Source organism: Antechinus flavipes, chromosome 6 (assembly GCF_016432865.1).
Source record: "Antechinus flavipes isolate AdamAnt ecotype Samford, QLD, Australia chromosome 6, AdamAnt_v2, whole genome shotgun sequence".
Classification (NCBI taxonomy): Eukaryota; Metazoa; Chordata; class Mammalia; order Dasyuromorphia; family Dasyuridae; genus Antechinus; species Antechinus flavipes.
Window position 1 is genome coordinate 13,001,313 of NC_067403.1, and position 14,438 is coordinate 13,015,750.

Consider the following 14,438-nt stretch of genomic DNA (forward strand, 5'->3'; position numbering starts at 1 on the left):
TCAGGTCTAACGTTTGAATAAAAGGTGAGAGGGAGCTCACCAGCAGCCAGGGGCTCAGAAAAGATTTCACAAAGAAAATGGCACAGGAGCAGTCTTAAATCAGAGATCCAAAGGGGTGGAACAGAGAAGAGAGACTCAAGCCCCGCAGTCAGGGGTCATCTATATAAATGGGAAATGAGATACCCGGGAAGAAATCGCTTAAAGCCGGAGAAGCACATTCATCCAAACTACCTGTACACGGGATTACTGCAGGTGGGAGAAGGGGAACATAGACACCCAGCTATTCTGCAAAAGCCCACTGGGAAAACTTTTGAGAGTTTAAGTCATTTGCTCAAAAATTGCACAGCTGGTAAGCATAAGGCCCGAAATGTGAGCCAACTAACCCACCTCCTGAATAATACTTCTGCTTTACTAATTTTCTCCACCCTCCCATTGTTTCATACTCCTTTTCTTTAGCTTTCATTTAACTTCACAAATGAAGGTGGAATGGGGAGATCTAGAAGTTCCCCATCTAGATTAAATTCTTAATGGCGTCTTACACAATGAAAGATTACTCATGCCATTATGCTAAATGAGCTTTTTAACTGGATAAGTGAGAGAGGAGACCCAGACAATCGAGGGTGATGGTGGGGAAAATGTGAGCAGTGTGAAAAAGTGGTTAAAGGAGGATTACTTATTAAATACTATTAAACTTTTAGGCCTATTCATGAAAATTCTGAAACATATGACTTTCTATGTCAGTGTCATCAACTTAAAACAACTGCAATTTTGATCCCAGTGACAAAAAAAAAATTCTGATATAATTTATCTTCTATCTTTTAATTAAGTAATCTGAAAGTATTTCCATTATTTATTTCTAACATTGTCTAAATATAATTATTTTAATATGACATTTCTGTTATTTATTTATTTTTTAAATAACCACTGTAATCACTGTGATTTGTCATCTCTGATTTCATCAGAGTCGGGGGAAAATTGAAGAAAGACAAGAAGATCGATAAATCCTACTGAGGTATCTAAAGCAGAGTAACTCCCTCATACTTATATAGTGGGAATCACAGGCTAGATCTGAATTAAAGTTTTCCTGATTTCATGCTTCATGTCCTATATGTCATCCACTATGCAACACTATCCCGACTAAGGCTGGAGTGGCTCACCCAGGGATTCCTTGGGCCCAGATGGAGGAATCAATTTTCTCCCAGATTTCAGAGGGAAGCTTTGGGAACAGCACAAAAAGATCATTTGGAGGTCTGAGAAGAGAAAATTGGGCCCCCAATTTCACCATTAAATCACGCCCCAATAAGAGAGCAGATAGGAAGGAATAACAAAGAATAAATGTTTAAATAACAAATCACCAAAATGGTAAGGCAGAGGAAAAGTCTCCAAACAATTCTTAAGTTTCCTTTCAACCCCCATTCTATGGGGGCAAGGGCAAGTGAGACCAGAGTGCCAGAGCAAGAAGGAAGGAAAGCCCCTATATCAAAAGGAAATTTAGTGGTCTTAAAATTCACATAGTCAGAATCTCCAGATTAATTTCTTTCTTTCACCTACAAAATCTGACCATTTTTTATACATCTGTCACTTTTGACAAATTTACAAAATTTTTGCCATTCTATGAAAATTTTTGACTAAACATTCCACTGTTTCCTTCTCTTTGAAATACTTAGCTAAAAAATCAGCAAAGATAATTTTAATTTCTGATTTTAATTATGTCATTTTCAAAATATTTAGGTCATATATATATATATATAGACACATACACATATATTAACATGTATAAAGTATAATATGTGTGTGTGTGTGTGTGTGTGTGTGTGTGTGTGTGTATGTGTCTGTAGAAATAGAGAGAGATTGCCAAATTCTAGTGTCTTCTAGCTGGTAAAGTACTAGAAAACAAATCCTTCTTTTTATTTCCAAATAAAATATCAAATGTCTTCTTCAGCTGGCTTAACTGCCTATATATCAGGTGACAATATTAGGGCCAGAAAAGGGTTTTAATTAGTTGTTGGCTATGGAACCAATTATTACTTTAAATTACAGTAATAGTAGGCCAATCTCCCTATTCCTCTCTTCTTCAGGGAACTTCAACATTCTCTAAATTCTATTAAAAAAATGCAAAGTTAAGGTTAAATGGGAATATAAATTAACTGATTATAAGAAAATACATCTACTATTATGTTATTAAAATCATTTCTTAAAAGCTTATGAACAGACACTAAATTCAGGTAATCATAATGTTCAACTCATCACAAATAGCAAAAAAAGCTGTACTGGCTATTTTACAAAGCCTAAACAATTGGGAAGAACTACAAAATAAGTAAGAAGTCACTAATATATACTGAACACTAAAAGTGTACAAATAATGCTATAAATAAGTGACATAAATAACTAGGTAGTAATTAAATAGAAAAAGAAACAGAATTTTTTTAATTGATAGCAAATACTATTAAAAGTGAACACCCTCCTATCTACCCTAAGAAATCCTAACATGATACTAGGCTATATTAAACACTAATATAAATAAAAACAGTAATCACACAAATAGTCTCATGTTCAATACTTAGTAAAATTCATAATATTATATCTAGACCAGTAAGCACTGAGCAGAATAAATGAATAAATTTAAAATCTTCTACCAATCACTGAGGTTAAAGATTAGTAATATGGTTATTGGCAACTCTTTTTAACATTTATTAGAACATTCATGTAACTATTCCAAGTGGTAAAACAGCTATTTGTTTCAGTTCAAATTAATGTCATAGGATCAAATACTTACAATTTTTTTAGAGAGGAAAGCCCCCAAAAAGCACCTGGATCTATAGTACTAATAAGATTGTTTCTCAGATCCCTGTTATAAAACAAATAAACAAAAAAAGGTATTAACATATGAAAAGTATAGAAAAATATACTTTCTAATCCATTAAAAATATGTTGAGGTCTTTTCTCTAAATTATGTTTTATTTATATAAAAGCATGCATATTTACTCTGAGCTATAAGAAAAACTAACCAATGAACTCTTAATTTACAAAGAAACAGTTCTCATCACGGCTTTTCTGACTTTTTAAAAATGTATTTTAAAAATCATGAACTCAAGAGTTTGGGAGGAAAAGAAAACACCAGAATTCACCTATTCCAGGGTTCTCAAAATGACTCAAAGAATGAATAATAGTTGCTCACCCCACCTTATCATCTGAAAATGTAAACTTAAAATTTCTCTGTTCCACTAACTGTGCTGCCATCACCTTCACTTTGTGCTTGGATTATTGTAATAGCTTCCAAGATGTTTCCCCAAATGCTCTTGTTCCAACCTGTAAATTACAGCCAGCATTACTCTGGTCATATCCTTTCTCCTATTGTCTCCACTCTGTCAGAGGAGCTAGGCTTAAACCAATCTCTACTATTTACTACCTGGATTACCTCTCTCATACTCAGTTTTCTTATTTTAAAAATAAAAAGAAGTAAAGGGAAGAATGATCTAAGTTCTGTGGAGATGTAACATCTGAAAACCTCTTTTAGCTTAAGGGAAAATTGTATTCTCTCTATTACCAGAACATACTTTCACTTTGCCTATGTTCTTTTTCTTTTCTCATTTCCTCTGCTTCAAGTATCTTCTTCATTCTTCTCCATCTTGATAAATTCTAACTAATCTTTAAGTTGTAATTCAAATTCTAATCTCCTCTGTTAACTTTGACGCCAAAGGTTTACTAAATGCAGGGTGTTATACTATTTCCTGCCAATTTTTAGATTTCTCTTTTTTTTTTCTTCTTAATCTCAATGCTAAGTCTTATCTATAGAAATTTATTTGGTAATTTTTTATTGCCTTATATCACTAATTATTAACATAGCTGTTATCTTTTTCCCAACAGAATATACGAGATTATTCTACTTTATGCTTGTTTTTGCACAGTACCTTACACATGACAAGAGCCCACAAATTGTCTCATTAGTATTCTAATTGATCATTAATAGTGGCAAGGATACTAAATACGATCAAATACACATACACATCCTAACAAAAAAGTCTTTGCATTTCAAATTTATGATTACCCACAAAACTATGGCACTCATTTCCCCATACTAAATATAAATGTTGCACTTGCTTATTTGTAATAAGAAACTTTATGTACTTTATAGCAGAGAAACCATGACACTCATTCTAACTTTTAATTTTATATAAATGAATCCTAGAAGAAATAATTCTTGCTGTTACATAGATTAAAAACATAATTCATTCAAATTCCTCAAAATAAGGGCAAGCTTATGCTAAAGTATTTAGACCTTAATTTTACCCTGATTAATTGTCCAACAGCTTCCTCCAAACCATTAAGACTTTTTCAGATTTCATTAAAAATGGAACCAATTAGGATAAAATTAACACATTATAATATAGTACCTGCAATGACTTAAAAATGTATTACTGAATCTCATTTTTTTTTTTTAACATAAGAAAGTGGTTTATTGCCTGGTTAGTTTGGGCTCAATTAGGGAAAACATCGAGATTTCCCTTTGTAACATCTCACTTACATATACTTGTTTATTTTTGTATTTTTCAAAATGATTTCATTAAAAATTTCTTCATTTCCTATATTCTCCAGGGACAGGAGAAAAAAAAAAAACCACTAATCTGATTGGGACTGAATTTCATTTCCCAATAAAGGTAATAAAATCATCCTCCAGGTTTAATTAGTTGTAGGGACTAAGGTTCAAATTCTTATCATAGTTTCTTGATCAGCTAAGTCATAAAATCCCAGGGCAGGAAGAGTCAGCCTTCTTCCGGCTTGACAGAATCCCCAATGTGGCACAGAAGTCCACCATCATGGAAAAAAAGGGAGAGCTGCACTCAAATGAAACAAAGCTGACTCTTTTCTCCATTTCTAAACTAAGTCAAGTCCAGTCTAGAACTTCTTCCATGAGGGGTTAAGGATGGGGATGAATTGTGGGGAGAGAAAAAGTAGGAAGAAACAAATATAAAATAATGATATTTTATTTCATAATCCATAGCCAGATGAACTGCTGAGTAGTATACAGGGTGTCTGAACTGCAGGAATTAAATGCCATTATACACTTCTCATCTTTTTCTAATGTACTCTTCATTACTCAAATTAATGTTTCAATTTATGTTCAGCCATTCTTTCACAAATTTGAGACAGAAATAGTCCTAAGGTAAAAAAGTATGTTTCATTTACTGATTTAAAAAAAATAATTATTTTTTAAATGAACTTATCCTTACTACATGCTGTAGGCATAAACATAAGATAAACTATTTGCAAGAATTTTTAAGTGAATTCTTAAGTGAACAAACATTTAAGCATCTACTACGTGTCACATACTGTGCCGAGTCCCTAGGATACAAAGAAATGCAAAAATAGTTCTTATGCTGAAGATGCTTACCACGAATGGAGAAAACAGCCTATGAAAACTATGCAAAAGCAAAGACAGAAGGAAATGAACAAAAATCACAGAGAGAAAGGCAATAACATTAAGAAGAATCAGGAAATTCTTATAAAAAATGGAATTTTTGTCTAGGACTTAAAGGAACCCACATTACAAGGATGAAGAGGGAAAGAATTCCAGGAATGAGAACCAGCCAATGAAAACAGAGTCGAATAATCAAGGAAAAGCAAGAACATCTATTTCATTGGAGGACAGATTATATGGATAGGAATCACGAATAAGAAATCTTCAAGGATGGAAAGGGACCAGCAAAATAAAGGATTTCTGTCTTTGATCCTGAAGGTAAATAGGGGTCACTAGAGTTCACTGAATATGAAGGTGAAAAAGCAGGGAAAGGACAAAAGTCGGGAGGGACTTGGGGAGGCCAGTCAAAAGACTATAAATAGTCTGGACATGAGATCAAGAGAGCTCACACGGATGCTGGTGACTGTCAGAGAAGAGAAAGGCGAGAGAGAGACACAGAAAGCTGTCTATATGGATAGAGATGTTGCGATGTCTATGACTTGGAGGTCATCAGAGCTGCACATGTTCCCAAGGCCTATGTTTTCTAAGTTCTATCTAGCTATACCCATATCAGTATTGAGCTATAGATACATCTGTAGAATAAGAAACTAGGAAAATGTATAAGTTTGATCTCCAAGCCATTTTTCTACTATCTAGCACCTAAATACCCCAAACTCTTTACCCAAACCTCAAGATTTTAAGGATATAATCCATGTCTTCTCAAGCACACCAGCTTCCCTAGAAGAGAAGCCCTCAAATTGCCCCCCTACTTCCTGGCCAGGTGTGGATGACTCAATTCACCCTCTTCTTCCTCCCCACTCTTGCAGTCCTTAGGAACTTCACTGCCCTTTTTATCTGGACAGGACTTGCTCAAGGAAAGCCATGTCACCTCCACTAAGAAGCCTAACCCTTGCTGACATGAAGTCCTTAAGATTCTGAAGCATTCACCATTTCTAATTAATATTTGTAAAGTGCTTAGTACAGTGCCCGGCAGACAGTAGGTGCTTATTAGTTACTTGTCTACCTTTTCCCTCTTTCTTTTTTAGTAACCAGCTGCCTCTCCCCTTTTCTCTCTGCCTGTGCCTCTCTCTGTCTGTCTTTGTCTGTTTCTTGGTCTCTCTCTGTTTCTCTCTGTGTGTGTCTTGAGGCTGCTGTTATTTAACTCTAGCATGAATTAACAAAAAGTAGATAGATAATGAAATGTTAAAATTTAATATATGGATTTTTTTTGTTTAATATTTTTTAATTAAAGCTTTTTATTAAAAAAACATATGCATGGGTAATTTTTCAACGTTGACCCTTGCAAAACCTTCTATTCCAAATTTTTCCCTCCTTCCCCCCATCCCCAACTCTAGTTGTCAGGCAGACCAATACATGTTAAATATGTTAAAATATATGTTAAATCCAATATATGTATACATGTTTATACAGTTATCTTGCTGCATAAGAAAAATCGGATCAAGAAGGAAAAAAAAAAAACTGAGAAAGAAAACAAAATGTAAGCAAACAACAGAGAGTGAGAATGCTATGTTATGGTCCACACTCAGCTCCCACAGGCCTTTCTCTGGGTTTAGATGGCTTTTTTCATCACTGAACAAGTGGAATTGGTTTGAATCATGTCACTGTTCAAGAAAGCCACGTCCAACATAATTGATGATCACATAATTTTGTTGTTGCCATGTATAATGATCTCCTGGTCATGCTCATTTCATTCAGCATCAGTTCCTGTAAGTCTCTCCAGATCTTTCTGAAATCATCCTGCTTGCTGGTCATTTCTTATAGAACAATAATATTCTATAACATTCATATACCACAATTTATTCAGCCATTCTCCAGCTGATGGGCAGCCATCCAGTTTCCAGTTACTTGCCACTACAAAAAGGGCTGCCACAAACATTTTTGCACATGTGGGTCCCTTTCCCTCCGTTAAGATTTCTTTGGGATATAAGCCCAGTAGAAACACTGTTGGAACAAAGGATAGTACATGGATTCTTAAGTGTTAATAATCAGGGGGAGACAGGAATTAGAACTGCTCTGCAGAATGTGAGTTGAGTTTAGAATCACAGGCATAATTTGGATCATTTCAAGTAAGAGGGATATACAGGCCAGCTGAGAACATACTAGCACAAACCCAGACAGGAAAACAGCATCTTTGTAGAAAAGAGCAAATGGCACATAATGAAGGCAATCGTGTGGGTTATTCAGAATGACAGTAAGAAAGTTAGGGAGTTAGTGGGTAAAGCACCAAGACTGAAGTCAGAAAAGACCAGAATTCAAATCCAGCCTCAGAAGTCCCACTATCTGGGTAACCTTACTCAAGTCCTTTAGCCCCATTTAGTTCAATTTTCTCCTTTGTAAAATGAGCTGAAGAAGGAAATACAAACGACTCAGTACCTCTTCCAAGAAAATCCTAAATGGGATCACAAAGAGGTGGTCATGATTGAAACAACTGAACAACAAAAAGTAAGGGTGGAGTTAGAAGCCTTTTAAAAAAAAAAAAAACTCAAACTGGTAAAGGCCATATGGACCAGCCAATAAAATGTCAAACTTGGAGTCATAAAGGCCTAAAATGCAACAGTACCTCTGCTATTTCCTAGCTGAGCTACTGTGGGCAAACCACTTAAATTCCTTCAATTTTCTTATAAAAACAGATACCTAGAACATCAATTATGTGAAGCTCAGAAGAACTTATATGTGCACATATTACCTATCTCCTCTATCCTTAAGAGGAGGGCTGTTTCATTTAGAATTCCAGCACTAAATATATAGTATTTTAAAAGTTTGTCAATCAACTGCAAAGAAAAACACAAGTTCAAAAAAATCAGACACAAATTTAGATTCAGTATGATAGGAAAGATTATGAAGGTTTCTGAGGAGGAAATAGCAATAACAGTACTTAAGGAAGATTAATATGGTAAGAGATCACTGAATAAAATGAAGCAAAGAGGCTTGAATCAGAAAGTTAAACTAGGAGGAAACACAGACAACTAAATACTTTTGGAATTTTCATCTTTAATGAGGAATGAGTGGCTTAGAACCTAAATTCATTTTTTTCAGACCAGCTATTAAATTAAGAAGATAATGGCTTACTAAAGATCACAATCTAGTTGTTCTGAGACAATTTAAGAATTTGGAAATTTTTAAGTCTCTCTGGAATCCTATAATTCCTTAAGCCCAGGATTTAACCACAAAGTACTGACAAGTGAAGTCGGGTCTGAAGGAGATGGTGGCATATTTTCATGGAATGAAGCCTTAGCAAAGATTATCTTAACTGTAATATCTAAGAAATTCAAGTATTATATCAAATAAGACCAGAACTAAATAGAAATGTTAAAATACAAATTGAAAAGTTAAGAAAAACATTACAAAGCAAATCAGAAGGAACAGGAATGAAGAATTTATGTTCTAACAGGGAGAGTTAATATAAATGTCCTACCCTAATGTTATCTGGGTTCATACAAGAAGTTAAATAAGACAGAGGCCCTGAGAAATATTTGTTAAGTTTTCAGGATTTCAAAAGCAGATAGAAAAGAGGAAAAAAACCCAGTAAACTAGAGCAGAAAAAAAGAAGGGTAAGGGAACATCTCACATAATTAGGATATACAAATAGAAAACTACACATATAAGAAGAGTTGATGCAGAGGACATCACTTAAACCTCATTTATGTGAATCAATCAAAGAAGGGTTGAACAAACCCAGAGTTTGGTACAAAAAGGATTCAACTCAAAAAGGAAACAAAAGAGAGAGGGGGAAAAGGAAGAATAGAAGGGAAGGGACATTCAGGAAACAAAGAAGGGATAAGAAAATATGGTTGTCAACTAGAAGAGGAAAAGAGAACAGAGATTAGGGGATAGAGGGGAGAAGAAAAATGCATCCAGCATAGACCCCTGGTACTGAAAGCATTCCTGCTCTCTCTTGCTAACCTCTTTGTACAGATACAGCAGTGATTATGGATTGGGAAAAAATGATTGGTTTCTGGATGTCACATCAAAATGATATGAAAATAGGATAGAGAAAAACATACTATTAACAATCATTACACTCTATATGAATGGGGTAAACTCACTCAAAAAAGGACAGGATGCATTTGAAAGGAGAATATGGCAAAAATGCTGTTTAGAAGAAATACACTTAAATCATAAAGACTGACACCAACTTATAACAAGAAGTTGAAAAAAAAAAAACCCAAGAAGTTGAAACAAAATCTATCCTGCTTTACCTGAAAAAGTTATTGATCATTTGACTAGGATTTGAATTCCTATTCCAATCAGAGGTACTAAAAATCATTTAAAGTCGTTGTCTAAAAGGCATAGCAGTTGCCCAGAACATTCAGGTACAAAATCTTTAATAGCCACTGACAAATAGATGGATTTACTTTTTAGCTAAGACATTTTTGAAATCCCATTATCAGTAGGTATATTATAATTGTTTCTTTCAAAATGGTGGAAGGTTCCACTAGAAAATTATAGATTATCCAGATCTGTGGAATATATTGCCAAGAAGGTGACTAGGACTAGATACAGCTTTTAATTAGAGAACAGAAACTCTCTCAACATTTTTCAGCAAAAAAATTCTTAATGTTATTATACATCTAAGTTTACTACTACTTGAGCGAGTCAATGATATAAACCAGTTAAGTATGAATTGTTCTACAAATTATTAAGATTTTTATAATTTTAATTATAGGATTTTATAAGGAATGGATATTCATGATCTTCTTGTGGCTACTACACTAAAGCATTCATCCTTCTCTCCTTGAAGGAAAAGCCTTAAAAACAAAAAGACCATAAATATAAAGCATTCTTTTAAAAATACTTTGCAAAATATGTCTAAGTATTATTTCCCTTAAGATTTTAAAGCTGGAATTTATGTACAATGTCAGTTATACAGATTCTACATATGTTTTATAATCATCAGGTCATATTAACCAATGAAATAGTAAAAAGAGAAGATCTTAAGATTAAAAATATTTTTGGTCATGCTTTATTAATACTGCTGTTAATAAAAATATGTTTTATGTTAAGGAGCTTTTATTATGCAATGTCTTTAAATCATTACTTTATTTCCTTATTCATGAGATACATTTTATGTAAAGAGATTAAATAGATGATTTATTATAAATTTATGTTGAACTAGTTCTCACTATAGATGTTTAAAGCCTTTAAAGAAAAACATGCTTTCAAAAACAGAATTGGCATTATTTATTTCTGTTTGCCAGAGTTTTTGAAATATGAGGTCATACTAGTTTAATTTATTTTAAAAATTACACTTCTCTTGGAAAGAAGTAGAAGCTGAGAAGACAGATACAAAAATATATTAACATGTCTATTTGCAAAACAAAGAGCTAAACATGGCAACGTAATTCTTTGTAGTCTATTGTTTTTGTATTTTATCATAAAATTGAAAAAAAAATAACAATCTAATTAAATAGTCTTCATGTCTTAAAAATTGTGAACAAAATTTCTAGTATTTGGTTTCAATGGTTTCATTTTTAATTGATTTTGGATGTTATTTATTAACCACAAAATTAAAACATTAATTTGAAATAATTTTATCATGAATTAGTTTAAAATTAATAAGTTTTAAAATATCAAGCATGATTTTTATTACAGCTTTCTTGATATGTTCTCTTTAGCAACCCAGTGCCCAAACTAAAATTGAATAACAATATATTAACAAAATTGTAATTGAAATCAAAGAAAACATAAAATCTTATACAAAAATATTTGCTTTACTTTCATTTTTCTAGAAAGATTTCTATTACATAATAGAGATCATTTTGTCACAGGCCCTGTTCTCTTCTCCTATAAACACTCTCTTTTTTTTACTCTCATCAGCAATGATGGACCTATCCTCAATGTGGAACACTCCTAGATCTGCACAGATCCAATCTCAGTCTCTCCTCTAAGCTTCAATCCCATGTCACTAATCACTTTACATTTTATACTAGATGAACATGATACATCTTAAACTTAACATGTCAAAAACTGTACTTATTATCTTTCCCCCAATCTTTCCTCTCTCTCTTTCATACTTCCCTATCCCTGTCAAAGGATCAACTATCCTTCTATCTCTCAAGTTCTCCATAATTTCAGCTTTATCCTGATTTCCATTTCCTTCAGATCACATGTCCAGTTTTCAAATCTTACGGTCTGTTTCCTGCAGCATACCTCTCAAAGTCTGCCCCCTCCCTCTGCCAAAATATCTACCATAAATTCTGGTTTCTGTTTCCTCTCACTTAGATTATCAGAGCAGTCATAAAATAAAATGTGAAGAAAAAAAAAGTAGCAAATAATAATGAATGACATTAGTTATATGCTGACAAAACTGAGAATATAAAATGGAGGATTTCCTTCAAAAATATAAACTATTCCCAAACAGATCATATAGATCTTAAATGACCCAGTTTCAAGATGGAAAAATAGAATAATCTGTAGAGAAACATTTTTACCAAGTAAAAAACCCTTGACCTGATGGATCTACAGAAGAATTCTATCAAACTTTTCAAGAAAAATTAATACCAAAATTATACACATTATTCTAAAAAATTAAGAAAAATTACTAAAATCCTTTTGTAAAAGATTATTTAAAAGTCCTAATACCAAAACCAGAGAAGAATAAATCACAGAAGAACTACACAAACCAGTATCATAAAAAATAATAAATTCAAATATTTTTAAAATAAAATTCTATCAGAAAGCTAGGAAATCACTCATTACAGTCTAGTTAGAATTATACCAGGGATACTGGGATGGTTCATAGTTTGTAAAGATTCCAACATCAGTAAACTTTGTAACTTTGTGAGTTCATCAGTAAGAAAAGTCAATATAATTAATCATATTATTTAATATAATTCTAAAAATTCTAATAGCAATGAAACAAGACAGGCAAAGAAGAGCCAAAACTATTGCATGTGATAATTAAAGTGACTGTTTTGGAGATAGCCTACAAACTGGTATCAACTGCCTCAAGTCTTCCCCCACTTTTTTTTTCCACTAAGAGGCCAAAGTACTTGACCTAAAAGTTTCAACCAAGTCACTCTCCTTTTTAGGATCCTCCAGGATCAAATATAAAATTCTCTGGCATTTGGTGACATAATTACTTCCCATATTTCAAGTTATCTTAAACTTTACTCTCTAGTATGATCTAGTAAGGGGGTATTTCTTAATCATAAGAATCATTTTGAATCATTACTGTTATCCTCATAAAAGAGTCTCTCTCCCAAATCCCATGCATTTTCACAAGTTATCCACTATATCTGATATATTCTCCTGGTCACTTTTTTCTACTAACTTCCCTAGCTCCAAAAAGACTCAGCTAACAATTTACCCTCTCTAGTTACCTTCCCCCAATCCAAACCTTTGCCAAAATCTCCTCCAAGGCCCTCCTTTGTAGGGCTAGTGTCTTACTATCAAGAATACCTCCCCCATCCATACTGAGTTTATGACTCTTTAGATGAATGAGTACTGTTTTTATGTTCTCTCCTTAAGGACAAGAATGATGTTTTTGCCTTTTTTTTTTTTTTTTTTTTAGAGATACTAGATTACTGAAGCACTTGGTGTGCTATGGTTCACAGATTTAAAAAGAGGTAGGATATGATTGAACAATAACAACAGGTCAACATGTAGCCAAAGGGATCCTTAATATAATTTATCACCTCATTTCTATTCTACACTGTTCTAAGGTATACTCAGTTATGGTCTACTCTTTAAAAGGGTCTGTGGTTTGGAATAATAATGGATTTTCAATTTAAATGTAATTCCAAGTTTTAAAGTAAATGTGTTCAGCCACAATGCACACAAATAAATATCTCTAGCAATTAAGATCAGAATGCAAACTTGTATTTAAATATGTAAACTATTAAAGTAATAAATTATTTAAATCAATACTTACAATCTTTCCAGAAGACTTAACCCAGAAAATGAACCATTTTTCAACTCTGATATTTTATTGTTGCTCAAAATCCTAAAAATAAGAAAAAATCAAATATTAATACACACACCCCTTGTTTCAAGACAATTCAAATATTGTCACATAAGACTATAATCTTTTGTACAAGTGAGAAAAATAGAACATCTGCAAGTGAAACACCTTTATAACAACTTATTAAGAAAATTTAAGATAACAATAAAAATTATGCAATAGTTTGGAAGGGATGCTCAATAAAACAATAATCAAATAGTATTGAGAAATATCATAAGCTAAAAATGATACATAGCATAGGTAAGAAATTATCTTTAAAAACATCAATACATCAGTTCAATTATTCATGTCCAAGTTCATCTTTTCTCATGAGACTTGTGTCTCTCTCTTTTTCTATAACACTCTCTAGCACCCAATTCAATTTACACAGAATTGTCCTGTAAAATCAAAATCCATCTAGAGAAATGAACAATTTTGTGTTCTTGGAGGAATTACTAAAAAGGTATTAATAAAGTGCCTATTATATGCCGAGCACTGTCCACACAAATCAAAAAACAAAAACAAAAACAAAACAGATAGTTCCTGTTCTTAAGAAGCTAACAATCTAGTTAGGGGAAGCAATATATAGATTAGCTAGCCTTTATACAGTGTTTTACAAGTGCAAAGTGCTTTACAGATTATCTTGTTTTATCCTCACAAAAAACCTTTATAGCTATGTGCTATTTTTTTTTTTAAACATAAGCGACATTGACACTTCCCCAAGGCCTAATGGCTAGTAAGTATCTGAAGCAATGCTAGAATTCTGGTTTTCTTGACTCCAAACATGGGGCTCTACCCACTACAACTCCTGGATTACACAAGTTCAGCTGTGGGATGAACACTCAGATCCAAAAGGTCTAACTAAAGGTGAAAGAACAAGATGGATGAAAAGGGGTCTGTAGAATACAGCAGCAAGAGTGAACGCCCAGGCCGCAAAGACTTTAGGACACAGTGGTGAAAAAAGATTATCAGGAGTGATAGTCTTCTCATTGAACTGAAGCCCAGCTAGTAACTCCC

The 14,438-nt window shown here is 33.1% G+C and overlaps 1 protein-coding gene across 1 annotated transcript in view; it reads right to left on the minus strand.

The window, feature by feature from the left end:
- Positions 1 to 14,438, minus strand: part of ADGRA3 (adhesion G protein-coupled receptor A3) — a 125,093-nt gene that overhangs the window by 78,167 nt on the left and 32,488 nt on the right. Inside the window, exons 2-3 of the mRNA XM_051966285.1 lie at positions 13,353 to 13,424; positions 2,777 to 2,848 (exon numbers count right to left, since the gene is read on the minus strand). Of these exons, the coding sequence (XP_051822245.1) occupies positions 2,777 to 2,848; positions 13,353 to 13,424 (144 nt within the window). The remainder of the gene's footprint in view (positions 1 to 2,776; positions 2,849 to 13,352; positions 13,425 to 14,438) is intronic.